Here is a 26,970-nt window from a genome sequence, read left to right on the forward strand (position 1 = left end):
TTAGCCTTCTCTTTCACACAGCCGAACGCGCTCGAAGGCTTTCGCGTCTTCTTCGGAAGTCCGACCGGATTCTTGCGAACGTTTGTGTTTGCGTTTGCGCAGATTTGTGGCTATTTTTATTTCGTGTAACGGAGCTGACAGCCATACGGTTTGCTGTGTTGCGTTATGCTGTATTTTATAGTGACATGCATAATGAGATGCTTTGAATTTATGTTCGTGATTTTAATTCGTCAGTTTTTCCCCAATAAATGGGTACCCACGTACCTACGTACTATTCTTTTTTTGGCAATTTGGGGGATATTGATAAAATGATCTTAAAAGTTAAAAATACGAGTCTAGTCCGGCAGTACGAATAAGTACCTATAATGCTCTCATCGGTGTTTCTTTTCCATATCTTCATATTTTAGAACTTACAAAACAATAGGTAACCTCAGACAAAACGCAGCGTTTTATGAAGCTGTGTGCTCATTCGAAAGAGCTAAAATAAAGAATATTCAAGTAAATACCTACCAAAACAAATAGGTACCTGTAATTTCATTGCTTTATATCAAAGGATCTCTGAGTAGACGCTTCTTAAGTAATTACTCACAGTTAGGTATTTAGTTGTTTGTATAAAAAAAATTGCAGCGTGTGTTGGATTGTATCTTTTTTTAACGATGTGGTAATGCTGTTATGCAAATATGCATGCCCCCTATGACCTAGGGAGGCCGAGGGTTATGTGGGACGTGGGACTCCCATCTCCCATTCCTTTCTCTTAGCGGGAAAAGGGGGAGAAGTACTACCCACTAAACCCACATCGGCTTTACCCGCATTGCCGGATGGGAGACGTCATGGGATCGCCGACATTCTGCCATGACGATGACGCCCCCGACAATGTTGAATTGTACCTACTATCAAAACGACGACGATTTGACTTCATATGCCGACTGCACTTGTATTGCATGAGTTGCACACAATGGCCGACCTTGGTCGCGGTTCATTGGTCACACATAATGTGCAGGATCTTAGACAAGGTGGCTAAACTTACTGTATCAATCGGCCGTGTCATTCCTAACGCGGTTCCAGCATTGATGCGGATCCGGTGTGAGAGCGAAACAGCGTTATATCATATACATAGCGATATTCTGCTCGCACACCGGAGCGTCGTACCGATCCGCATTAAATGTGAAGATCTTATTCGACGCATAAAAGGATTTTATGTATCAAATGGCTGTGTCATTCCACTTAAAGGTGACAGGAAGTAAGAGTTGCAGGAAGTTAAGTTTACTACATTAATTCATTTTGGCAATGTAAACTTTCGTTTTCCATTCATAAATTAAGTTTCGAAATATTTCCATGCGGTAAGTATTCACAGTTTTGGTATTACTGCGACGGTACATGGGCTCGTACAAACAGTCAAAGCTATAGAGACGTTTGACCCCAAAATTGCATGGAAGTTTGCAAGTCGGGTCAGGCATGGCAGGTATCTGGTAGTGTCACGGCCCGATTCGAACTTTAAGATACGTCAGTTAATAGATCTAGAAACGATATGGATTAGATGTGTCAAAAGTAACGTTTTTGTTTGAAGAAACGTCACATTATACACGGACATATCTACTGGCAGTCAGGCACTGTCACGGCACTGTCACGGCGCTGTCAGTAGATATAGCTATATCTACTGAAAGGCCTACCTGTGATGTGATGTGATGTGATGTAGCACAAAGTAGGAAAAACCCAACTAAAAAAAAGATAATGAAGGAAAATACTTCAGACTTGAGTCGTTTAATACCTGCTTTAGAAGTTTATTTTTGCAATTGCACATTGAATTCGTATTTAATTGTAAGTATCATTCGTAACATGACAAGAATGCAATCGGATCATCTGGCAAATATTTGCTGAGTTCAAAAATGGTTTACCATGAATTGATTGCATCCAAACAATCGATTGATTGTTTCGTTATACATTCACAATTGCAAGCCACCCACATGTAGACAGATAGCTACACTTAAGCGCAATAAAAACAATTCAAATTCTATGGAAAATCCACATGAAATGTCTCGTTTTAATTGATAATGAGTGTAGTAGCGTATTTCCCATTGGGTCCGCGATTCCCAAGGGCCCTCGCTTTGTTGAGCTAGACGCACTTTAACGGTAATTGCTGATAGCATCGCGGCTAGAGCAGTCTTGACTCTTGGGGCTGTGAGAGTTCATCATTGTGATAGTCTTTATTACAAGCTTTGGTAATTGTGTAATTATAGTGGTTAAACGGAGATTTAAGTTAGCGTTTTGACTGTGGATTTGAAAGAACTAAAATTAAGGGCGTTGGTTTTACTCATAATCAGCAGTCTTTTCGTACATTTTGTGCCGTTGAAACAGAAATTATGTGCGTTTTGTTTGCGGGAAAGTAGAATTTTTTGAAGATTATAATATCAATCTTTAGGCATGTTGTGTCATAAATAAATTCATGAAACTGCTTGGTGATATTTATTTATAATAATTATTTTTTGCGCCGTCAAAGTGAACAGACAGACAACATTTTTTTTTATGATGGCTATTTGATGTATTATTTAATAGATTTTTTCTAGTTTTAGTTTAGTTAGTGTTAGTAGTAGCTTTGAAATGTAGTGTAGCTTATAGGATATGATTATTGTAAGTCGAATTTTTAATGTAATTTTAATTATGCAAATAAATAATAAATATTCCAGGTTTTATAAACTTTATTAATAATTAAATAAATATACATTGAAAAATTTTGGGTAGAGAAGGGGTTATTATTTTGTATTGATTCGTTGATTTATGGTGTGAATTTAATTAATTTAAAATTTAAAAATTTCGAAATTAAGTACCTAAGTAATAAGTAAGTACCTACTAGCCCTAATTACATAATTGTGATGTGAACAACTGGGCCTCACGTTAACTCTAATCTAATGCTGGCTACAACTCTTACTTAAATTACTTATACATAAACATTATGAGATTTCACAGATTACCTATTTAGTAGATGGAGCATATAGGATAACCCACGGTCACCACACATTAGCGCTATCCAGTGGGCACGCCATCGTCAGTATGCTGACCAGCGTATCCCGCTGGCTCCACAGAAAATAGCGGTTGCTCAGCACGCTAGTTTTAGCAAATGCATTGCTGAGTGAAGGCCATTAAATTTTAGCTTCACATCTCGGTTTCTTAGTTTTGTTTACTTTTTAATTGGTTAAGTTATCAGTGTTATTTTTATACTATGAGAAGCAGCAAGCGACTAATTCAGGTTATTGTGTTTACGTTTATGACCTTTTTTATATAGAATAAAAATCCGAGCTAATCACACAAATAAAATCCCTTAATATTGGAATTCTAACCTAGAACTTCCAGCCCGAAGGTTAGGCTTACTAATCACTCTTACCTACGATAAATCCGCAGTTAAATTTACTCAATAAACGAATTATAAAACATTTACATAAAAATGTTAGGTAAACAGTAATTTACCCATCAAAAGGGCCAGTCCGATGGCCTCTAGTCTTCGTAGACGCGTCATAATGCGGAGTCTGAGAAAGAAAGTCTACGTAAGCGTTATTTAGAGTCGTGGTCATATTTAGGGAAATGACGCCTATAATGCCAAACGGCTCTTTAGGACCGTTATGTTAGCTGAGTATTCGTATTCATTTTCTTAATGTTTTTATTTGGTTATCTGTTTTATTAAGTAGGTTCACTGCTCGGACGGAAAATGGTGAAACGTTTCTCTTTTATTCTGCCGACGAAGCACTGGTAACTAATCGGAGGTCATAGTTCCAACTTAAATGAGTTTAATATATAAGACAATTTTAAGTAGGTAGGTAAGTGTGTTTTTATATTTTTTTTTACAAACGACGATACATGTAACTTTTGTGACCACGTCACGTGGCGACGTGGCATTGCTTCTTAATACTCACGTTAATTGTCAATGTTCCGGGCGAGGCCGCGGATCTGCTCGCTGACGTAGTTGTTGCTGCGCGGCACGTTGAGCGCGCTGCGGATGCTGACGGGTTGTCCAGGTGATGGGCCTTGTCATACTCACGTTCATTGTCAATGTTCCGGGCGAGGCCGCGGATCTGCTCGTTGACGTAGTTGTTGCTGCGCGGCACGTTGAGCGCGCTGCGGATGCCGACGAGTTGTCCAGGTGATGGACCTTGTCATACTCACGCTCATTGTCAATGTTCCGGGCGAGGCCGCGGATCTGCTCATTGACGTAGTTGTTGCTGCGCGGCACGTTGAGCGCGCTGCGGATGCCGACCGACGAGTTGTCCAGGTGATGGACCTTGTCAGACTCACGTTCATTGTCAATGTTCCGGGCGAGGCCGCGGATCTGCTCGTTGACGTAGTTGTTGCTGCGCGGCACGTTGAGCGCGCTGCGGATGCCGACGGAGGAGTTGTCCAGGTGCCCTGGACCGATCTTGGGCACGTGCGAAGAGCAGTACACTTCCTTGTCCTCTGTGTAGTGCTGGTTGTTGAAGTATGTCTGCGGAAAGGATATAAAAGTTAGGAAAATGTACGTGTGTAATAGCTAATATAGAGGTACCGAGGGAGACTGTAGCTTTTAAGGCTTGTACACACCGGACGTTGTGCGTAATGCGTATACGTTCACGCGCGTTGCAAGTGTTGTAATATACAGATCCTTAAGAGACGTGTGCGTGCACGGCTCCGACATTTTAGGGCACGCGCACATGCATGTATATATGGACGCAGCCGGTGTGCTCTGGCCTTTAACGACAGGGATGCCCAATCATTAATAATAATAACGGACCTAAAAAATAAATGTTAATTAATGGGGTAAAATACCCCATTAATTAACATAAATAAACCATTAACTAAACAAATTTCATACTTTTTCTCAGATGAAGAGTGAAAATACTCTGAACTAAGAAACAAGAAATGGAAAACGAAAAATAAAAAAATAAGAAATAAAAAAATCTAAGAAATAGTTTTCTTTCGCTTGCATTACATAAATATTGAATTTAGATCCCTTGTACAATTTTTTTATGTTAAAGTGCATCCAAATGGTAATTAACTTTTGTGGAACAACTCTGCACCACGGCAACATTAGGTAACTTACATAGTCACTTACTGTTGCACTAAGTTGCTCCACAAAATATACTGCGATGTGGACGCACCTTAAAAATTCAATTCTAAAGAGCTAATGAAACTGTCTAAAATAACCTTATTTCACGGACAATTATCTATGAATTCAATAACCATATAAAGAGGTCGAAATTATCCATTCACTACTAATCCGAATACAAAAGATACAGACCAATTTGCATTGACCCCGTCATAATGCATTTTGGCGGAGGCGTTGTTAAAGCACGAGCAGACAGAGGTCTCTAATAATGCTGGTGGCAGACAATGTAATCGATGCGCCGTGATGCACAGTTAATTCATAACAATACAACAATTGTTTGGAAATTGGGAGTTAAGTTTAGTAAATTAGATATGGCGACAATGCAATTGTTGATGGAGATGTTGATCATTAAATATATTATATCATATTAAGTCTGTGTATTATATGCTTATTGGGGATCATGTTTTGATGATGATGTGCAGAAATATGTATTATGTATATATGAACCGCTGAATTTAGAAGCTAAGTTATCAAACTTTATCGTCAGAACCTTTTTCAGACAATGTGTTCTCGTTATTTCGGAGTTGGTTCAATAGTAAAAGTTGCTCATATTAGATACTTACCTAGTATATTTATTAGAAAACTAAATAAAAAATTAAGATTATAATACTTTGTATTTATAATACTATTATCACTAAATAAACAGGATTATTCGCGTTTTTAGCAGACTTTAGAAGCCACACAGGAAAAATTATTAACAATTATCATAAAAAACTTTCATTGGCATGAAATCAAAGAAAATTAGCATAAACGTATTATATTTACGTTATAATTGTTTTAATGACAATGGTACCGTTAGCCGGTTTCATTAATGGAATAATGATATGCACCCATGTGAGTAACTCCACAAACATTGAAACTGACAGTACTAACACACTGACCACTGGTCGACTTTATCTGTTTGTAATAAGGTTCACTTTCAGTCGACTGGGCCAAGAGCTCATGAGTCACTGAACAAGTGAACACCCAGCTGACTCATCTCTGTTTATTTTCATGAACAATTTCATATGTTTCAATGTGTACATGTATCGTTTTTATAGTTTTGTAGTGGGAGTAAGTAATCAGTTTTCTATCTTTTACCAACTTATTAACAACGTTATGTTATAACTGTTATAAGTAATTCCTAATTCAGCAACTTACGTTTGATTTGGATGGAATTGGAGTTGATGGGTGAAACTTGATTCTTATCACAAGTAAATGCTATATTTCTTTATTTATCTTTCATTCAATACAATGAAAAGATCCTTCAACAAAATGAAGTCGATATGGTACACCAAAAACTTGTTTTTTTTTTAATTTAGGAACATGTCTCTTTTTACCAAAATTTTGACCACACCAAGAAAGTCACAAAAAAGAGATGAAGTTTTCTAAGACAGATTCCCTGTTTTTCACTTTCATATTTCCTCTCAGTGTTCTTAGACAAACTCTTTACAGATTTCTACATTAAAACTACCCATTACATATTAATCATGGCCGATTGTGACTAGATTAATTAATTTGACAACCTAGTAATCTTGTAGTAAAGATTAATCTTCAGCCAAGTTTTTTGGGCTGACATTACGAGTCGAAATGCGACTAGACTGTACCAAGGTCGGCCAAATGTCAGTGAGAAGGTCACGATTGTACGAATTAGCGCGTCTTTTGTTTTTATTTAGTTTGTATAACATTCTTGATATTACATTAGCTAAAATGTAGTAAAAAGTATACCTATTAGTTAGCAAGCCTAGAGGTAAGCCCGTACCAATGAGTTTTTCGGAACTTATAATACGAAATATAATTTCTGTTTTACCAGTACCTTTTCTGTGAAGGAAAACATCGTAAGGAAACCGTACTAATCCCAATACGGTCTGGTTTCGCCTATGGAAGGTCCATCGCAGTCGATTTTTTTAAATAGTGCCAACGGGATTAAGTAGGTAGCCGAACAGGCTCCAGGCTCCCTATAGAAGTTGTCGGACAACGCTAGGAAGATAATGATAATTATACTTATTCTTACCTTCAATGTGAGCTTCGTCCTGCATACTGCACATTTGAAGCAGCCACTGTGAAAGAACGTAAAGTCCTTCAGCGGACCAACTCGGTCCACTTGGTATACGATCTCGTTGCACCGGAAACAAGTGCTTTCGTAGAAATTGGGCCGGTACATTGTGGCGTCGTCACGTCATCTCAGTTTCACTGTTTCACTGTTTCACTGTTCACTTCACGCGCTCACTGTCACTGGTTTCATTGCAGAGTGCATGTGCTGTTCACTGTCACTTGTTTCACCGTTCACTACAGGGCGAAGAGCGTTACGCGCTGTTCACTGTCACTAGTTTCACTGTTGACTGCAGAGTGCGATTTTGTTTCCACTGTTCACTGTGTACTTGAAGTCCTTATTACGGACGGTTTGTTAAGTTCCAGTGTTTCATTGCTTAAAGCTTATTCGTGGATGTTTGGTTACGGACTAGCAGTCGATTAGTTTTGAATATTTGCTTGCCTGGAAGAGGTAAGAATGGCGTATATTAGAGATGTATTTTGGAACAAATATGTCGTCTCTGTGCAACATGAAAACTTAATGATTTATGACATAGGAGTAACTTTTGCGGCTTATAAAAATAACCGAGTTGTTTGATACCGTCTGCGACAGATCTCATACCTATTGTATCTATTTATTTTATGGGGGAGGCCTATATATCCAGGAGTGCTCTCTTGACACTAACAAATACATATACAGATACCTAGTAGGTACTTATTATTTATTCGTAATCATTAAAATCCAATAAAAAAGACCCAAATAATAATTCCCTTCCGGGTCCAACCTATATTAGGAATTGACATTTTAGGTACAATTTATCTATAATTAAATAACTTTAATTTGTAGCATTTACCTACTTTTATATTATTTTTTCCATTAATTCTCTTTATTTAATTGTAAGGACTAAAACAACTAATGGTATGTTTGTATGTTAAATTAGTATGACCCGTAGGTCATACTAATTTAACATACATTACATAGCCCTTCAGGCTGCTCGTCTTTGGAATGATCTCCCTCTTCCCTTAAGGCAAGCACAGAGCAAATCTAGACACGCGGTAGCGTGTCCAGCCAAGTTCAAAGAAAAAGGAACTGGCGACGCAGCAACCGTGTGTAATATTACACGAACCATTTCGAGCTACTTTTGACCCCTTCACAACTTGAAACCTACTTAACCTACACTAATGAAATTTGGCACATGTATTCAAGCCCCTTAGCTTGTCCAAAATACAAAATTTCATAAATGTAGCTCAAACAGTTACTGATAAATTAACGTTTAAAAACCGGCATTTTTGTGACTGACTGACATATAGATCATAAACCTAACCCACTTTCAGATGACCTAGAAACTTAAAATTTGGCATCAAGGTAGACTATTAGGTGTATATAGAGGAAAAAATCTGAAAAGTGGAAATTATTGATATTTCGATGGAAAAAAAATAATTAATACTTATAGGCCAAAAACCTAACCCACTTCTAGATCACTTAGAAACTTGATATTTGGCACCAAGGTAGACTATTAGGTGTATATAGAGGAAAAAATCTGAAAACTGGAAATTATTGATATTTCGAGGGAAAAAAATAATTAATACTTATAGACCAAAAACCTAACCCACTTCTAGATCACTTAGAAACTTGATATTTGGCATCAAGGTAGACTATTAGGTGTATATAGAGGAAAAAATCTGAAAACTGGAAATTATTGAGATTTAGATGGAAAAAATAATAATTAATACTTATAGACCAAAAATCTAACCCACTTCTAGATCACTTAGAAACTTGATATTTGGCATCACGATAGACTATTAGGTGTATATAGAGGGAAAAATCTGAAAACTGGAAATTATTGATAATTCGATAGAAAAAAAATAATTAATACTTATAGACCAAAAACCTAACCCCTCTTCAAGATGACTTAGAAACTTGATATTTGGCATCAAGGTAGACTATTAGGTGTATATAGAGGGAAAAATCTGAAAACTGGAAATTATTGATATTTCGATGGAAAAAAAATATTAATACTTATAGACCAAAAACCTAACCCCTCTTCTAGATCACTTAGAAATTTGATATTTGGCATCAAGTTAGACTATTAGGTGTATATAGAGGGAAAAATCTGAAAACTGGAAATTATTGATATTTTGATGGAAAAAAAAAATTAATACTTATAGACCAAAAACCTAACCCACTTCTAGATAACTTAGAAACTTGATATTTGGCATCAAGGTAGACTATTAGGTGTATATAGAGGGAAAAATCTGAAAACTGGAAATTATTGATATTTCGATGGAAAATAAATAATTAATACTTATAGACCAAAAACCTAACCCCTCTTCAAGATCACTTAGAAACTTGATATTTGGCATCAAAGTAGACTATTAGGTGTATATAGAGGGAATAATCTGAAAACTGGAAATTATTGATATTTCGATGGAGAAATAATAATTAATACTTATAGACCATAAACCTAACCCACTTCTAGATGACTTAGAAACTTGATATTTGGCATCAAGGTAGACTATTAGGTTTGTATAGAGGGAAAAATCTGAAAACGGGAAATTATTGATATTTAGATGTAAAAAAATTAATTAGGTAATACTTATAGACCAAAAACCTAACCCACTTCTAGATCACTTAGAAACTTGATATTTGGCATGAAGGTAGACTATTAGGCGTATAAAAAAGAAAAAAATCTGGAAACTGAAACTTTTTAACAACTAACCGCGCGTTAGCGAGGGTCTCCTTTGCAGCTTAGGCAAACTGCTTTTACGATGAATACCTACTATAGTAATTTCTGTACAAAAAGTAATGATATCCCAACAAAAACATAAATGTGAAATGAGAGCCAAGTTCAATATTAAGAATATGTGTCCTTGTTGACTCGCTGACAAAAGAATTGAGATCTATATGGATGCCAAGTTCTGTGTTGTGTAGAAAATCCTGAAATTATAAAGGATTTGTCTTGGCTAGTTTTTACGTATAGGCTACTTTTCTAAAATTTGGTTTGTTGGTAAAAACTAGCCAAGACAAATCCTTTATAATTTCAGGATTTTCTACACAACACAGAACTTGGCATCCATATAGATCTCAATTCTTTTGTCAGCGAGTCAACAACGACACATATTCTTAATATTGAACTTGGCTCTCATTTCACATTTATGTTTTTGTTGGGATTTTCTTTTAAAAGCAAGTTACGTAAACACCTCTCTAACTCGCTTAAAGATAAATGATCCGCATTTTACTTGTATTCTTGGGTACATAACATAATATAACATATTTATTTATATATAAATAAATAAATAAATAAATAAATAAAATAAATATATATTATAGGACATTTTTACACAAATTGACTAAGCCCCACGGTAAGCTCAAGAAGGCTTGTGTTGTGGGTACTTAGACAACGATATATGTATATAATATATAAATACTTAAATACATAGAAAACACCCATGACTCAGGAACAAATATCTGTATCATCATACAAATAAATGCCCTTACCAGGATTCGAACCCGGGACCATCGGCTTCATAGGCAGGGTCACTACCCACTAGGCCAGACCGGTCGTCAAAATAGTCATATGTATGTATGCATGTTTGTATATATGTAGGTTTATATTGCTATTATCTTTATATGTGTAGTTTATAATTAGAATAAGTACTTATTGTTTAGAATAACCTGATTTGTGATTCATAATTCTTCTCGTTGTCTACAATCCTGCACTAAGTACAAGTTTTCTGTTTGACCCAATGGTTGACTGGTAGAGAATGCCTCAAGGCATTAAGTCCGCCATTTGTACATTTTGTTATCGTGCAATAAAGTTTAAATAAATAAATAGGTACCTAACCTTAATTACGTTTTGCTAAAATTTTAGTGTACGGAATATTTATCAATTCTAATAAGTCCGTTCAAATGCGGCCAGGGGCCCGTTTCTCAAAAGCTTGTAAACAACTTGTAATACAATTGGAAGTCCCTTTCTAACAAAAGCTGTCAAAAAGTGACATCCGCTTGTATTACAAGTTACAAGCTTTAGAGAAACGGGCCCCAGAGCGCAACTGCGTACTGCATGTTATAAAAATATGCATATTCATGGGCACATGTTAAATGCAGGAAAGTTATGAATCAGTCTTGACCCACGCGGGGCAAATCGTTCGTCCGGAACACCCCACACTGCCCACTGTTAATCGCCCTCGAATATCGGGACAATGGACTTATTCGGAAATGTGAATGAAACCAAAGAGCATTTAGTATAGAGGCGTATTGTCAAAGTAAATTTTGTAGTTACAGTCAATTTACTGCCATCTTTCCACACAGGATTAAAACTTTTAGAACGCCATTTCACTTAGATCCTTTAACATAATTTTTTCTTAATTTTCGTAGGCACGTTTTCTTCTTAGACTTTATATATTTATCTTATACGGAGTCATATAATCATTGATGAAACTCATCGAAATATACTATTACAAAAGTAGTATTCACAAAGAGACGCTTTGTTGAATGCTCACTAATGGTATGACAAAAACAATAGGTTGAGTAGGCACCAATGAACCACGGCCCGATTCTAACTTTAAGATACGACAATTAATAGATCTACAAACGCTATGGATTAGATGTGTCAGTGTCAAAAGTGACGTTTTTGTTTGAAGAAACGTCACATTTAACACTGGCATATTTAATCCATATCGTTTCTAGATCTATTAATTGTCGTATCTTAAAGTTCGAATCGGGCCGCCAGTGGTACATACTAGACATGTGCGCCGCGCCGCCGCGCCGCCGCCGCCGACGATTTTTCCACGCCGCCGCCGCCGATAAATTTGACCGGCGTATAATCGGCGTGGGAAATTTTGATACCTATCGTGTCTCATTCCATGTTGCGTAGTGAGTAAATAGTGTCAGAGATATAATTTATAGATCCTTATGCTTTTTCGCTTATTATTTGCCAGTGAACCAAATTAGCATCATTTTTGTCGTTGCGGTGTTAGCTGTGATAATGATTTAGCGTTAATTTAAACAAGATCTAGTTTCTGGATCTCAAGTTATTATTTGATATTTTATCGCATAGCTTTTTTGTAGAAAGCATTTTGTTTTACATCAATAGTATCTTGATTGTCAATTTAATCAGTGAACTAAAGTCAAGAAAATAGCAGGTTCATATCCTAGGACATATACATGCTATTTTCTTCTTAGAATCTCCAGCAAGCTGTCACCACGATTATAATTGCGTATTTTATGATTTCTCGTATGATGCTGGTGACACGCATAAGGGTCATTATTTACAGATATGATTTGATTTATTTTAATACTTTATTTGATTTATTTATCACATAATATACAATTTCATTTAAAATTACACACGACCAATTCTTAGTAATTTTATGGTGATCATCAGCTTCTTTTACTTAACAATATATTATATTTCAATCAAAATTATAAAAGTCAGGATAAAGCTTCGTAATAAGCTATACCTAAACAATTATACTTACTTATAGGAACTTAAATCACCAAGTATCATCACTAAACTAGCAGTAAAGAAAACAAAGTAGACCTTAATATTCCATAAAACGGGACACTTCAAAGACATTCTATTGAGCGAATCAACCTGCCAGAGACGTTTACTTTCGAAAACGATGACATCTTTATTTTAACATACATTTCTGTTAAACTTCAGTTCAGACATATAGTAGATGTAGATGTAGTTCATCATTATTTCGTAACAAATCCTAGGTCATCCAATCAAATCCATGGCATCGGGGTCTCCTGTCGAAGTTACCATCTTATGGATTGCCGGAGGGACTATGCAAATGGATCGCTAGCTTTTTGTCCGGCAGACGCATACGAGCCGTAGTAGACGGAAGCTGCTCCGATAGCATGGTCATTAACGCTGGCGTTCCACAAGGTTCTGTGCTATCCCCTACGCTGTTTTTGCTGCACATCAATGACATGTTGTCTATTGATGACATTCATTGCTATGCAGACAGTACCGGGGATGCCTATTACACAGGCCGTGCCAATATCCCTCGTTCTGTGGTGCTGAAGAGTTGTGAAAAGCTTGTGTCAGACATTGAGAGCACTCTATCCAGAGTTTCGGTGTGGGGTCGGGACAATTTAGTGCGATTCAACCCCACCAAGACACAAGTTTGCGCGTTCACCGTTAAGAAAACCCCATTTACTGTGGTCCCACAGTTCCAAGGCACAGCCCTTACCATGTCAGGGAGTATTGGGATCCTCGGTGTTGACATCTCCAGTGACGTCCAATTCCGCAGCCACCTGGAAGGTAAGGCTGCGCTGGCGTCCATAAAAATCGGTGTGCTCAATAAAGCGAGGCGATACTTTACTCCGGGGCAAAGACTGCTGCTTTATAAATCGCAAGTCAGTATGGTGCCATATGGAGTACTGCTGTCACCTTTGGGCAGGAGCACCTGGATGCCAGCTTGGACCCTTTGACTCAGTCCAAAGGCGCGCTGTGCGAATCGTCGATGGTCCCAAACTCACAAGCGGTATTGAACCTTTAAGTCTAAGGAGAGACTTTGCCTCCTTGTGTGTGTTCTACCGCTTGTACAATGGGCTGTGCTCTGAGGAACTATTTGACATGATGCCAACGGCCGCTTTCTATCACCGCACCGCTCGCCGTCGGCAGGGTGTTCATCCTCACACCCTAGAACCTAAATGGTCGCGTACTGTGCGAATTAAGAGTAATTTCCTCCCGCGGACGCTCCGGCTGTGGAATGAGCTCCCTTCCGAGGTTTTCCCGAGGGTCTACAGTATGGGGGTCTTCAAAAAAGGAGTATACAGGTTTTTAAAAGGTCGGCAACGCGCATGTAACACCTCTGGAGTTGCAGGCGTCCTTAGGCTACGGTGACTGCTTACCATCAGGCGGGCGAATACGGCCGTTTGTTTGCCACCGATGTGGTATAAAAAAAAAATAGGTGAGGCGACAGCGCCTAGGAAAAGTCAATATAGATTTAAGACTTAACTTATAAAGATTTTTTTTGTGTTTTATTTGTATTCCGCTTACAAAGTAAGTAAAAATACTGCCTAAAATGTAGCGTTTTAATGTATCCTTTTTACTTTCATATTTAAACATGCCGTTGGTAACCGTTAGGTTGGTATTGGTAATAAATGGTTGCCAAGTGACATGATGGGATATAATTTTTGGCAATAATTTAGAAAACACACATAATATGTTTTGGATAGCCTAGAAAATACTCAGAAAGCTTTAATGTAGATTTTCTACAGCCACGTTCTCATGCAGTATCAAAAATAATGCCACGCCGATTTCACGCCGATCACGCCGCCGCCGCCGATCAAAAAATCATCGGACGCCGCCGCCGGTGATTTTGCCATCGGCGCACATCTCTAGTACATACAGAACCATCACATTAATTTAAACATAGACTGCCTAACTTATAATATCGTGAGGCCTGTGCATGGTACCCGTTAATTTCCACAATGCAACAGTTCTACAAACGTTTAAATGTAGTTTATTAACAATGCAATGCGATGCAATGCGTGCTAGATGCTGCGCTCGCGGCGATGCGTGGGACTAGATACGGGCGGAAGCGATTTTATTTTTGCTAGGTAAAGTGTTAAATCGTTTCCAAGACAGATCGGAACATAATATGTTGCCTATTTGGACCATTTAGGTGCGAATAAAAATAGATATTGCTAGATTGTAATCTAATAAAATAATGAATGGATTTAACATGGCATAGGCGTTGTTATATTTTGTTAATCTTTTTCAATGCGAGTATCACTCGCACACTTATCACGTTATCACGTGTGAGTTAAAACTTGCGATAAACAGCATACACATAATCGTACCTATCACCGCAAGAATATCACTGATTTTAATATCTATCTACTTATGACAAGATTAATTCGATGTAACGAATGCCTTATTTCATCACGAAATACCTAAATCCAACCATTATAGGAACGCAGTATCAAACGGATGCCCCGTTATCGCTGAAATAAGCAAGAGCGATAGAGAGGCAGATAACGAATTTTCGATTTCCGATTTCGAGTTAGGCCCTACGTAGCTTTTCCTTCGCTTGCTGCGGTCAAGGACGTTGTAAATCGCTCGCGCCCGTGCCATGCGCCCGCGCAGCACCCGCGGTGACTATTGGAACGTGCCAATATAATGATAGCCCGCAACTTGTTTATGTGGTCGTGCGGCGCATTCGCATGATGCCTGGAAAGTCGGCTAAATCGCTAAATAAACTAAACTACTTTACATGAATACCTTCCGAGTCGGTGTCAAGTGGAATGCAGTTGGGTCAAAAATGTTCCGGAACGGGCGTCTATTCAGTGAAAAGTATAATCGTTAACGATTTGGGTAAGTGCCTATTAGGGCCCAACAAGGGAATTAGGCTTCAAAGTACATTTATTGTAAGATGTCCACAGGAAAGACGAATAACTCATTCCTTAACGTTCTCTACTCGTAAGGTTATATACAAGTTTTGTGTATATCCGGGGGTTGTTTTTTTGCAATGATGTTTCCCGTGGAATTTCTTAGCTATCTACTGCCGTATTCGAACTTCAAGATATTCACAAGACACGACTTGTACTAGATCCATTCTAGATACGTTATAGTTTAGATATCAACTAGTTCTCTTTTGCAGCGCAATTCGGGCAACCAATATCACTTTTACGTTAGATAGAGTAAGATATCTAGTAGATGTGAATTGGATCTCTAAGTCATATCCTGTGGAAATCGTTCAACAGTATCTCCAGAATCGCGCAAATGTCAAATTTTACAGGTTAGATCTTAAACATATCGTTATCGTATCTTGGTGATGTCTAAAAGATGTCTAATAGATGTCTATTTCAAAATCCGAATCGGGCCCCTACTCTTCATATACGTGTTTTTTAGTTTTTTACCAACCCAACGCAACCCAAGAGATGAAATCAATGTTGTATGTTTTTACCTATTGCACTACCGGTTGGCAACCAAAATTCCAAAACTATATTTAGAAATGTGCCTTTTAACAAATTCGATAACGTATTATCACTCTTATCATTCCATACTTTTATTATTATTGTCTTTTGTTTATTATTATTATGTATTGACTTAGGTATAAGAAAATAAAAGGGACTTTATTGAGACAAAAAATACAAACTAAACAATAATAAAACTAAACTACATGGAATATAAAACTTAATGGTATAAGAAATGTAATGACTTAGGCTAGTCCTGTAAAGTTGCATTTTGTTTTAAATAAATAAATTGAAAATTGAAATTGAAATCACTTGAGCATGAGATCATTTTTGTTACAGATTTATTGATATTATCAGAATCACAAAAGGAAATTGACAATTTGGTCATCCTATAAAAATATACAACGACAAGGCGTTAAAGCTAATAAAACTGGAGGAGGTAAATCAGCATAATAATAGACCACCAAAAATGTACATTAAGCATCAGTTCACAACATAGAAATGGTTTTACGACATAACTAGAATTTAAAAACATAAAAACTAGGTTATATCTACATTTTGCTTACACTAGAATAGCTTTTATTACATTGTGTTAAGGGTTATAGTGTTTTTTGTGATAGGTTAGTGTGAATAGTGTGATATAGTTGTGTAGGAGCGGATTTTGGCGGGCTGGTCAGCGGCCGGATTGGATGGCAGTGTAGGAGGACTGTGGGTGCCGAAGGGCTGATCGCGAACGCCTTTTACTTCTTACTCAACTTACTCAATGATACGAGGATAGGATAGTTAAAGTGCAAGGCCGAACGAGGGTTGGAAAGATTTGAAATTGGAAAGATATAAAGCAGTTTCATGTATGTAAACTCTTATGTATAAATTGTATAATGTATTGTTCTGTTTTGTTGATACCCTTTTGGTTGGGGAAACGAGGACTTGATATCGCGATTAATTGGCTTTATAAAGTAAGGTTAAACCTAAATGGTCGCGTACTGTGCGATTTAAGAGGAATTTCCTCCCGCGGACGCTCCGGCTGTAGAATGAGCTCCCTTCCGAGGTTTTCCCGAGGGTCTACAGTATGGGGTTATTCAAAAAAGGAGTGTACAGGTTAAAAGGTCGGCAACGCGCATGTAACACCTCTGGAGTTGCGGGCGTCCTTAGGCTACGGTGACTGCTTACCATAGGCGGGCCGTATGCTTGTTTGCCACCGATGTAGTATAAAAAAACAAACCAAAGGTAGATTTTTTTTTTTGAAAAATCTTATTTGTGTAACCTAGGTAGGTAACTGAGGTCAAACACTTATATTTTAGACTTTATATCAAAAATACACGTGTTTGATGCCAAATATAATATACAGTTCTTAAAATTGACTTTGTAGAGTCATATTAAGCTGTACCGTAAAAGTATAAAACTTTGCCCGTTAACATAACTTTGCCCACCGCGTCACAGTTCAAAGTAGTTACAGATACACTTTCTGAAGAAAGTGAAGAAAGAAAAACCGGACAAGTGCGAGTCGGACTCGCGCACGAAGGGTTTCGTACCATAACGCAAAAAAACGGCAAAAAAAAAACGGTCACCCATCCAAGTACTGACCCCGCCCGACGTTGCTTAACTTCGGTCAAAAATCACGTTTGTTGTATGGGAGCCCCACTTAAATCTTTATTTTATTCTGTTTTTAGTATTTGTTGTTATAGCGGCAACAGAAATACATCATCTGTGAAAATTTCAACTGTCTAGCTATCACGGTTCGTGAGATACAGCCTGGTGACAGACGGACGGACGGACGGACAGCGGAGTCTTAGTAATAGGGTCCCGTTTTACCCTTTGGGTACGGAACCCTAAAAAGAAGAAGAAGTGTTGTCACGGTCAAGTCAGTGCAATCTCAGCGTGGTCAGAGTCTGCGCGTGTAGCAATATACTTAACAACTGACCATTGAACCGGCTTTGCCTGTCATTGATGGACAACCGCAGATCACACATCGCCTCATATCTTATCTATGTTTGAAGTTATTCAAGTTAGCATAGCAGCTGTCGCTGATGGGTGATGGCATACTCTGGCCCACGCCGCGTTTTGTAATTCGGTTTACTGGTTCGGTTTATCGGGATTTGAATACATTAGTAGATTATCTAATGCCTTGGAATTACTTGAGTTATGCGCGAGTTACTTTACCATATAAATAATGGAAGCGTTAAAACTCGTCATGCAATAAAATAGAAAACCGGCTGGAAATCTTTCTACGGACGCTTATTGTAACTTATTATTATCTTATCTTATTATAACAGATATATTAAAATATACCGTTTTTATTACAAAAACAGCTTCATAGATTACGTTTGATGTAATATTAAATTATAATCCGTCGTAGAAATATTCTCGAAGCGCCTCAACCGGTTCCGTGCATTATGGATGTGAATACAGAGGGGCTGTTGCCTCTCTGTCTCATTTGTAAATTCGTACGTAAGTGTGACAGGGAGGCAACACGTCGAACGTGGTTCGCTGTAGGCCCTAGCTCTGACTCAAGATAACGTTATTCCTACATTTCGTGTTAAAACACTCATTGGGATTTACATTTTTGACCATTTCCGTGAGTTTTGCGTATTGACTTTGTTGCTGTGTGCTTCGGAAAATATGAGCTGACTACTATATTCCATTACTATTATAATAATAGCAACCCGCCACGGCTTCGCACGTGTTAACAAATTACACACCTAAACCTTCCTCAAGAATCACTCTATTGATAGGTGAAAACCGCATGAAAATCCGTCGAGTAATTTTTGAGTTTATCGCGAACATACAGACAGATAGACGCGGCGGGGGACTTTGTTTTATAGCTTTTATAAGGTGTAGTGATGAGTTGAACATCTTCGTTATTAGGGTTCCGTACCCAAAGGGTAAAACGGGACCCTATTACTAAGACTTCGCTGTCCGTCCGTCCGTCCGTCCGTCCGTCCGTCCGTCCGTCCGTCCGTCCGTCCGTCCGTCCGTCTGTCACCAGGCTGTATCTCACGAACCGTGATAGCTAGACAGTTGAAATTTTCACAGATGATGTATTTCTGTTGCCGCTATAACAACAAATACTAAAAACAGAATAAAATAAAGATTTAAATGGGGCTCCCATACAACAAACGTGATTTTTGACCAAAGTTAAGCAACGTCGGGAGTGGTCAGTATTTGGATGGGTGACCGTTTTTTTTTTTGCTTTTTTTTTGTTTTTTTTTTTTGCATTATGGTACGGAACCCTTCGTGCGCGAGTCCGACTCGCACTTGCCCGGTTTTACTAATAAGAGATGCTGGGAAACACTAATTATAATCTTTACTATTAAGTAAAATAGGGATCAGCTAAGATTTGAAGACTAGACTATACTGATGTCCCATCGGAAAGTTTTCGAAATCAAAAACTCCGAAAACTTCTTATATTTTTGTACAGAAATCGAAATTTTCCATTTCCAAATTTAGAGTTTCCTTTGTCACCTGTGAAATTGCAGCCTACTCTTCGAATGAATAGTCTTTAGTTCTTTTAACTTTGCGATGTCTACAGGAAAAACACTAACGCGTTAAGCATACTATGAAATGTGTATGTCCCAAATGGGATGTGACATTTCATATAGGATTATGCTAAGGACCCGGGCCTTATCTTCTTCAGTAATTGAATTGATTCAGGAATTGAATTCAAAACCATTTGTATGCATAAGGTACGTCGTTTTACTGACAAAACTAGATTTCATACAAATAAACACTGAACTTTATGATTTGATCACTTCCTTGTAAATAAAAATAAAATGTAATATTTAAATGCACTAGGAGCCCAATCAATTTAACAACTTGGTACGGTTTTGATACGACCTTGAATATTGCTCACGTTGATTGTTTCATGCGAAATGAAATTACATGTCGTACGTGAGATGCGAACCAATCAGCAAGACGATCGTCAACGTTTTACTTTTTATTTATTAAAACAATAACAATATAAACAAAAAAATATAAACTAAACTATAACTACAACTAACTACAAAGTAAACTAAAATTATACATAAAAAACTGGCTCCAGCTCGGTGCCTTGGGGCACCCAGAAGGCTGGAGGCATTGCCGCGCTGGACGTCAATTCCAATGCGATGCGCGCGGTAGGAGTCAGCCCGCTTGTCACCCGTCGCCTCCACGAGGCGCTTCGCCAGCTCGGAGAATATGCCGTGGGCCGCGTGGGCGCCAGGTCCCCACGGCCCAAGTTTCCACCCCAAACGGCTCAAACATTCAGCCAAAATCAATGGCTGCATAGGGTAATTGCGTCAGTTTACTGTCCAGTGTCAGTTTCCGTCCACTTGACGGATTAGCTAATAATACATTTCATTTTTTAATTTGCTACTTGCGAAATATATTTTTTATGTAGATAGATAAATTGTTTAGATATTAAGGATTGCAATAAGTCCAAATTTGTGCAACAATAAAGGTTTATATTCAAATTTCGTCAAGTGGACGAAAACTAGCGCAATGCCTATTTGCGCCGCTTGTCAACGTCGTATCAAAACCATATTAGACCCAAAACAAATTGTCAAATCTGAATAGGATTTTAGCATTAAGCATGATTCCGAATTTATTTTAAGAATAGACTTTTTAAATTTTATAACGGGAAGTTTATTATGCAAAATGTAACCTTAAAGTGAAGGATACGGAAGTAAAACTGTTTTAGATTTAATATCTGAGTCATTGGTGACTTTAGCAAACGCCTTTTACAACCATATCTTTCATAATTTGAACCGATTTAAAGTGTCTTTTTTACCTAAGTACTTATATATTTTTCCCGAAGAATTTTCATTGTGTATTGTTTTCCCATCACAGTTCAGTCAACGGCCTCTACATTGTATAAGTATAGTATATATATTTGCATTGTTTCATCAGTGTCTTGATAACTTCATTAGGTAACTGATCGTATGATACGTTTGTATGTCTATCCCAGAAAGATTTTAAATGTAGAGCGTTAAGGTGTTAAGCAGATTTTAAACCGATAAAAACAATGAAATAATTTCAACTGCTAATGGTAATAGACCAGGTAGTTTTGCTGGTCACGTTTTTTCTGAATTATGAAATCAAATGACTTTGATTGTATCAAAAAATATGTAGGTACTGCGTCTACTTAGATAGATACTAATCGTAAGTTTTCAAAAGCTAGTATACACTCGTAAATCGTATCGTCAAAGTTAAATATGTTAGGTATAAAAATAGGTATATAAAAACTCTCAATCCTTTTCCACATTCTGATTAAGATAATATGTACATAAGTTAAGTAGTTACCCAATCTACGTAGTAGCGTTGCGGTAGTATTAAAATCCTTGTGAAAATTAGCACTTGCATGTGTCATGGTCACTTATGCCATGCCGTGGAATTTAGGACGCGGCGTGGATTAATACTTACATCGCCACGATCTTATATCTTTACGAGTATACCAATTGAAAAGCATGTTATGGCGCTGATATTTGTCATAGTATAAGTAGGGCAGGTAGGGGACCATTGGGCTGTCGGGAGGCTCGGGCACCCCCTTGTATATCAGGACTTATTTATTACAAGGGGTCCCGAGCCCCCCGAAACTTATAGTCCAAAGTCCAACCCCCATATTCATAAACGCGCCACAAACCTCAATTAGCTAATAATCGTTTGTCTTTATCTGTCATTTTGACTTAAGTATTTGTAAGAAAGGGATAAAACATAATTTAACTAAATCAGGCCCGTAAAGTTTTATGAAGAGGGCAATACTGTTACTAACCATGTATTACTATGTATTATGAATCTTTGTTATTTGAAATAAATGATTATTGAATACTACAACTGTCGTATGGTCCACTAGTTCAATACGTAATTAAATATCAAAACCAATGTTCGTTTTGGTTTTGTCTGGATTTTTTCTTTCTATTATGAAATAGTACATTATTGTCGAGGCTCGGAAGTAGCTACTTGCAGGCTGAGGATTCGTTTTAAACGGACGACCTTGGGAGTCCGTTTAATTGAATCCGAAGCCAGCAAGTAGCCTTCCAGCCGAGTCATATATAGTGCTTTTCTCAAAAATGGTGCAAGAAATATAAATATCATAGAAATATTTTACAAAAGCAACGTTCTTACGTATATATTTTCACAGAAAAAAGTAGAAACAATTGAAAAAATTAGCTTTGCCGCCTTTTTATTTTATTAATAAATAAATAGAAGTGTATTTTTCTGCCGAAAATACGCCAACCTATTTGAGACAGCTAAATAGTCGCGGTACTAATCATCTGTTTGGCTGTTTAATGGGCCTGTGCCTTCATTTGATATGGCCATTTCAACTTTTAAAAAGTTTGGAACTCGACAAATAATGGAATTTGTATGCAACATTGCAGTCCCAAAATCGAGACTGCAATGTTTTTAACTTTTTAATTTTTGACTGACCATAAACTACGCGCTTCGCGACCTATTTTTTAAACGGCAAAGTCGACTTTGCCGTCCATTTTTGAGAAAATATTTTGTCTTTGAACTGTGTCATTCAAATTATAGGCACAACTAAACAAATATATTCGAGTCAGTTTTGAACCATAGTTGGGTGGTTTTGCGGTACATGGCGGTACCAATTTTTTTGTAAGTGGAGATAATCTATTTGTAGGTACTTATTCGTATACTAAGATAACATCATTAACATCCCTTGTTATGATGCGAAATGTGCAATTAATAATTCCTATCCCATTTATTTTGTCTCGAGAAAATACTGATGTACCTAACTACCTACTGATACTAAACCTAAATGATACAATATCATCGTTTCAATGAGTAACTTCATAGCGGAAATCTGAGAAAATAATACGAGCCAGCAATATGGAACAGTACAGTTATTTCTGTATTATTGAATAATCAGTTCCACTCATTGGGCAGGAATTTGCGGCAGTTAACTGGAAAAGTTTCCTTAGAGGAACCACATTTACTTTATGGAGGAACTTAGAAGATATGTGCGTGTGATTTGGTTGTACAGCCATTGAAAATTTTCCTGAATAATAAAATTGATTTTATTCACTCGAAATTACAACAACTTTGCCTATTAATGGCATTCTCATTTGTATACATTTTACAACCTGTATATTAGGAACTTGTTGTGTACCTATAAAATAAACCAAATTTTGCATAATGGTCTAAAACTGTGTGGACTTGTAGGTCAAAGCGATTCGGATAGGTATGTTTTTATTTTTATTTTATTTATCAAAACACAATGGCAGTCTACCTGTATTAAAGTTTCGCCAAACTGTACAATAGTTTTTTGGCGTCATTTTTCTAAGACTACCATACAACTTTTAAGAAGGAGAAGAATCTTAAGGTTAAAAATCCGTTTATTTTATGACGTCCTCAGGAAAGACGGCCTCCTAAGCCTAGTCGGTAGTGACATAGGAGTTAGGACACTACACTGCCTATGAAGCAGGAGGTCCCGGGTTCGAATCCCGGTCAGGGCATTTATTTGTGTGTTCATCACGAATATTTGTTTCTGATTTATGAATGTTATCTGTGTACGTATTTATCTATGTAAGTAAGTATGTATATCATCGCCTAGTACCCAGCATAGTACAAGCTTTGCTTAGTTTGGGGCTAGGTTGATCTGTGTAAGATTCTCCCCAGATAGGTAACAGTAAAAAAGTTTTTGACCCATAATTATTATGTAAATGCTTGAATGAAATTCAGTGTTCATTATGGTCAAAATAAATGTTAGATTAATACCTAAGTTCTTAAAGGGGCCCACTGATTACCTACCAGTCCGCCGGACGATATCGGCCTGTCAGTTAAACGCAAAAGGTGACAGTTCCGAACAACGAACAATATACTGACAGGCTGATATCGTTCGGCGAACTGGTAATCTGTGGGCCCCTTTAAACGTAAATGAATCCACATTGTAAGGGTCCAAAACTGTACGGTGAGACTATGCTTGGATCCTTAGTTAGTCAAATTGGCTTTTAGCTTCATTTTTAGGGTTCCGTACCCAAAGGGTAAAACGGGACCCTATTACTAAGACTTCGCTGTCCGTCCGTCCGTCTGTCACCAGGCTGTATCTCACGAACCGTGATAGATAGACAGTTGAAATTTTCACAGATGATGTATTTCTGTTGCCGCTATAACAACAAATACTAAAAACAGAATAAAATAAAGATTTAAATGGGGCTCCCATACAACAAACGTGATTTTTGACCAAAGTTAAGCAACGTCGGGAGTGGTCAGTATTTGGATGGGTGACCGTTTTTTTTTTGCTTTTTTTTTGTTTTTTTTTTTTGCATTATGGTACGGAACCCTTCGTGCGCGAGTCCGACTCGCACTTGCCCGGTTTTTAAAACAAAAACGCGTTTATGACAACTGATTAAGGTTCACAATTGCATGTTTTATCAGAAATATTAAAACATCAAAGGATTTTACAAGCACTACAGGTTACACTGAAGTAGGTATCTAAGCGCCACTTGCTCCATTCCATTGACCCGGGGTTAACCGGTTAAACCTAGAGTTACCATGGTTACCAGTACAATTTGACACTGGGTTAACGGTTTAACCACTTAACCCCGGGTTAGTAGGATGGTGCAAGTGGCCCTAAGTTACCTAAGTACGGGCAAAGAGAATAGATAGTATAGAGGGGTCCTGTCATAGTAAATTTTGTAGTCACAGTAAATTTACTGCCATCTATCGACACACGACTAAAACTCTAAATGAAAACGTATAAAACTATCGAAAAAAATTATATATATGGATAAATGATTTTATTATTTTTATATCATTTTGACCCATGTTCATTCACTGATATCTATGTGTTAAAATTGTTACATATGAAACGGTGTCGTCTAGCCGACCATAGGCCAAAGGTGTGTGACTGACTTATGACTCCGAGAATGACTTTTTCTTGATTTCCGAGGCACGTTTTTTTCTTAGACTTTATTCATCTTATACGGAGTTACATATGTCTTTGGTACGGGTATATACCAATTTGACAAGCGTCAACCATCAGTTACCTACTTAATACTTAAACATATAAGTAAGTGCCATCTTAACATCGAATTTCGGCTAGGTATATGTACTTTAAGTTCTAGTTTCTACACATCTAAAGGCATTTCAACTCAGCATATACAGCTAAGGTTTCGTGTCACAATAAGACTAATTGCACCCAAGAGAGCAAACAAGTTACTCTACCAAGGTTCTATAACTTAAGACATACGTTTCCAAAACTCATTGAAAAGCATCCACGTTTCCCACAGTCACAACACTACGAACAACGGTACTGGTACACGGGTCGCGGTACACGGTACACGTACACTGGTACACGACGCGAGCGGCGTCCGCGGAGGCCGGGTGAGCACTGGCCGCGAATGTTTACGGTCCAAGAGAGTGCGCGCACGCAAAGAGTGAGGAGGCTTTTGTAGGTAAAATGGAGTGCCCGCAGAGAGGCAGCGTCTTTTCATTCCAAAGACAACCTATGTATTACGTAATCGGGACAACTTATTTCTAGCTCATTGAAAAGTTTCAACGAGATAGTCATATACTTTTCGTCGGGTCGTTGCACAAATCTCTGTTTTGACATTTTGCTAAGACATCAGTAGCCGCAAGCACTACCAGTGAAACCTGTGTCGAAATGTCGGTAAATAAAGGTAATAAAATAGTTTCGCGATTGACTCGTCTATAAATGTGAGTTAATATGTGTTCGTAACGCTAAAGTTTTAAATATTATGATTAAATAGTAATTATGGAAATAAAGAAATAGCTAGTAATTATCTATACATTGTTTAAATACTACAAAATACATACGATAAGAAGTAATATCAATATTATCGAAACTAATGAAACACTCACCAGGCCTCCGCGGACGCCGCTCGCGTCGTGTACCAGTGTATGTGTACCGTGTACCGCGTCCCGTGTACCAGTACCGTTGTTCGTAGTGTTGTAACTGTGGATGCTTTTCAATGAGTTTTGGAAACGTATAAAGCTGGTCGGTAAATTGTAAACATTCCTTTGTCGAGATCCTTTCAATGCTTCATGTTTTTTTTTGTTTTAACTTATATTTACAAAATTTGTAAAAAAACCGGTATTTTTTTATAGTTTTATAATGATTTACGTTGAAGTTTTAAAGTACAACCGCTAATTTCCTCCGAGATCACTTTAGTTGACATACATATGACATACAGCAAGACAGCTCAAGTACTTTATGACATTTCACATAGTGTTGCTATTGTGCGTCTATGTTTTCTTGATATTACAGCAATATAGTATGTATAGTGGACAGGCATCTCAGTTTAAATAGAACGTAAACGTCTATGAAAATGTAATTAGAGTCGGACCAAGCTAATTCTGCAGAAAACACAAGTGGGTAGAAACATAATACAAAACTTTAATTGACATTCTGCATGTCATTTCATTGCAATGACATTGTATGGCAAAGTCATCATTAATGTCAAATTAATATGAAACTATGGTTTTGTATAAAGACACTCCCTCACTTTGGTGCACTAATTGGTGCACAGTTAGCTCACACGGACTCTAAGTTATAGTTGGTTATAGTCACACCGTGAAAAGTCTGCAGCGATTTTAATAGCCCACGCAGTGCAAGTGTCATTTTAAACGTCAAACTTCTATGAAATTATGACGGTTAAACAACACTTACACTCCGTGGGCTATCAAATCCGCTGCAGACTTTCCTTGGTGCGATTCTATGTACTTTTACTTACAACATAAGTTTATGAATGAAACGTGTCACCTCTACAAAGTCTCGATTTGTTACTCTATGTCCGGTCGGTAGACGCCGCGCGGCCACTCCGCGCGTCCAGCGGCTTGGAGAAAGTATTATATCACTCAATACCCAAACACAACCTTATTACTTGTGTAATAAGGTTGGAAATTAAGTGGGAGAGGACCTGATATATGCATATTTGGT

The 26,970-nt window shown here is 37.6% G+C and overlaps 2 protein-coding genes across 2 annotated transcripts in view; both read right to left on the minus strand.

The window, feature by feature from the left end:
• Positions 1-4,129, minus strand: part of LOC134798079 (hillarin) — an 85,694-nt gene extending 81,565 nt beyond the window's left edge. The window contains exon 1 of the mRNA XM_063770415.1: positions 4,031-4,129. The gene's annotated coding sequence lies outside the window, so the exon portion shown is untranslated. The remainder of the gene's footprint in view (positions 1-4,030) is intronic.
• LOC134798045 (LIM domain-containing protein D-like) lies at positions 3,870-25,410 on the minus strand. The gene is made up of 4 exons (XM_063770373.1): positions 25,236-25,410; positions 7,125-7,604; positions 4,152-4,471; positions 3,870-4,107 (listed from the first exon to the last, which is right to left on the minus strand). Exons 2-4 carry the CDS (start codon positions 7,272-7,274, stop codon positions 3,870-3,872), a joined length of 708 nt encoding a protein of 235 aa, XP_063626443.1. The 5' UTR covers positions 7,275-7,604; positions 25,236-25,410.
• Positions 25,411-26,970: the final 1,560 nt, after the last annotated feature.

This window comes from Cydia splendana, chromosome 16 (genome assembly GCF_910591565.1).
Source record: "Cydia splendana chromosome 16, ilCydSple1.2, whole genome shotgun sequence".
Lineage (NCBI taxonomy): Eukaryota > Metazoa > Arthropoda > Insecta > Lepidoptera > Tortricidae > Cydia > Cydia splendana.

Excerpts from the sequence above, each read along its gene's own strand:
- LOC134798045 (XM_063770373.1), bottom strand. The coding sequence starts at position 7,274 with ATGTACCGGCCCAATTTCTACGAAAGCACTTGTTTCCGGTGCAACGAG. Across the intron at positions 4,472-7,124 it reads GGACGAAGCTCACATTGAAG|ACATACTTCAACAACCAGCA; the intron begins GTAAGAATAAGT and ends TCCTTTCCGCAG. Across the intron at positions 4,108-4,151 it reads AACATTGACAATGAGCGTGA|CGCGCTCAACGTGCCGCGCA; the intron begins GTATGACAAGGT and ends CGGCATCCGCAG.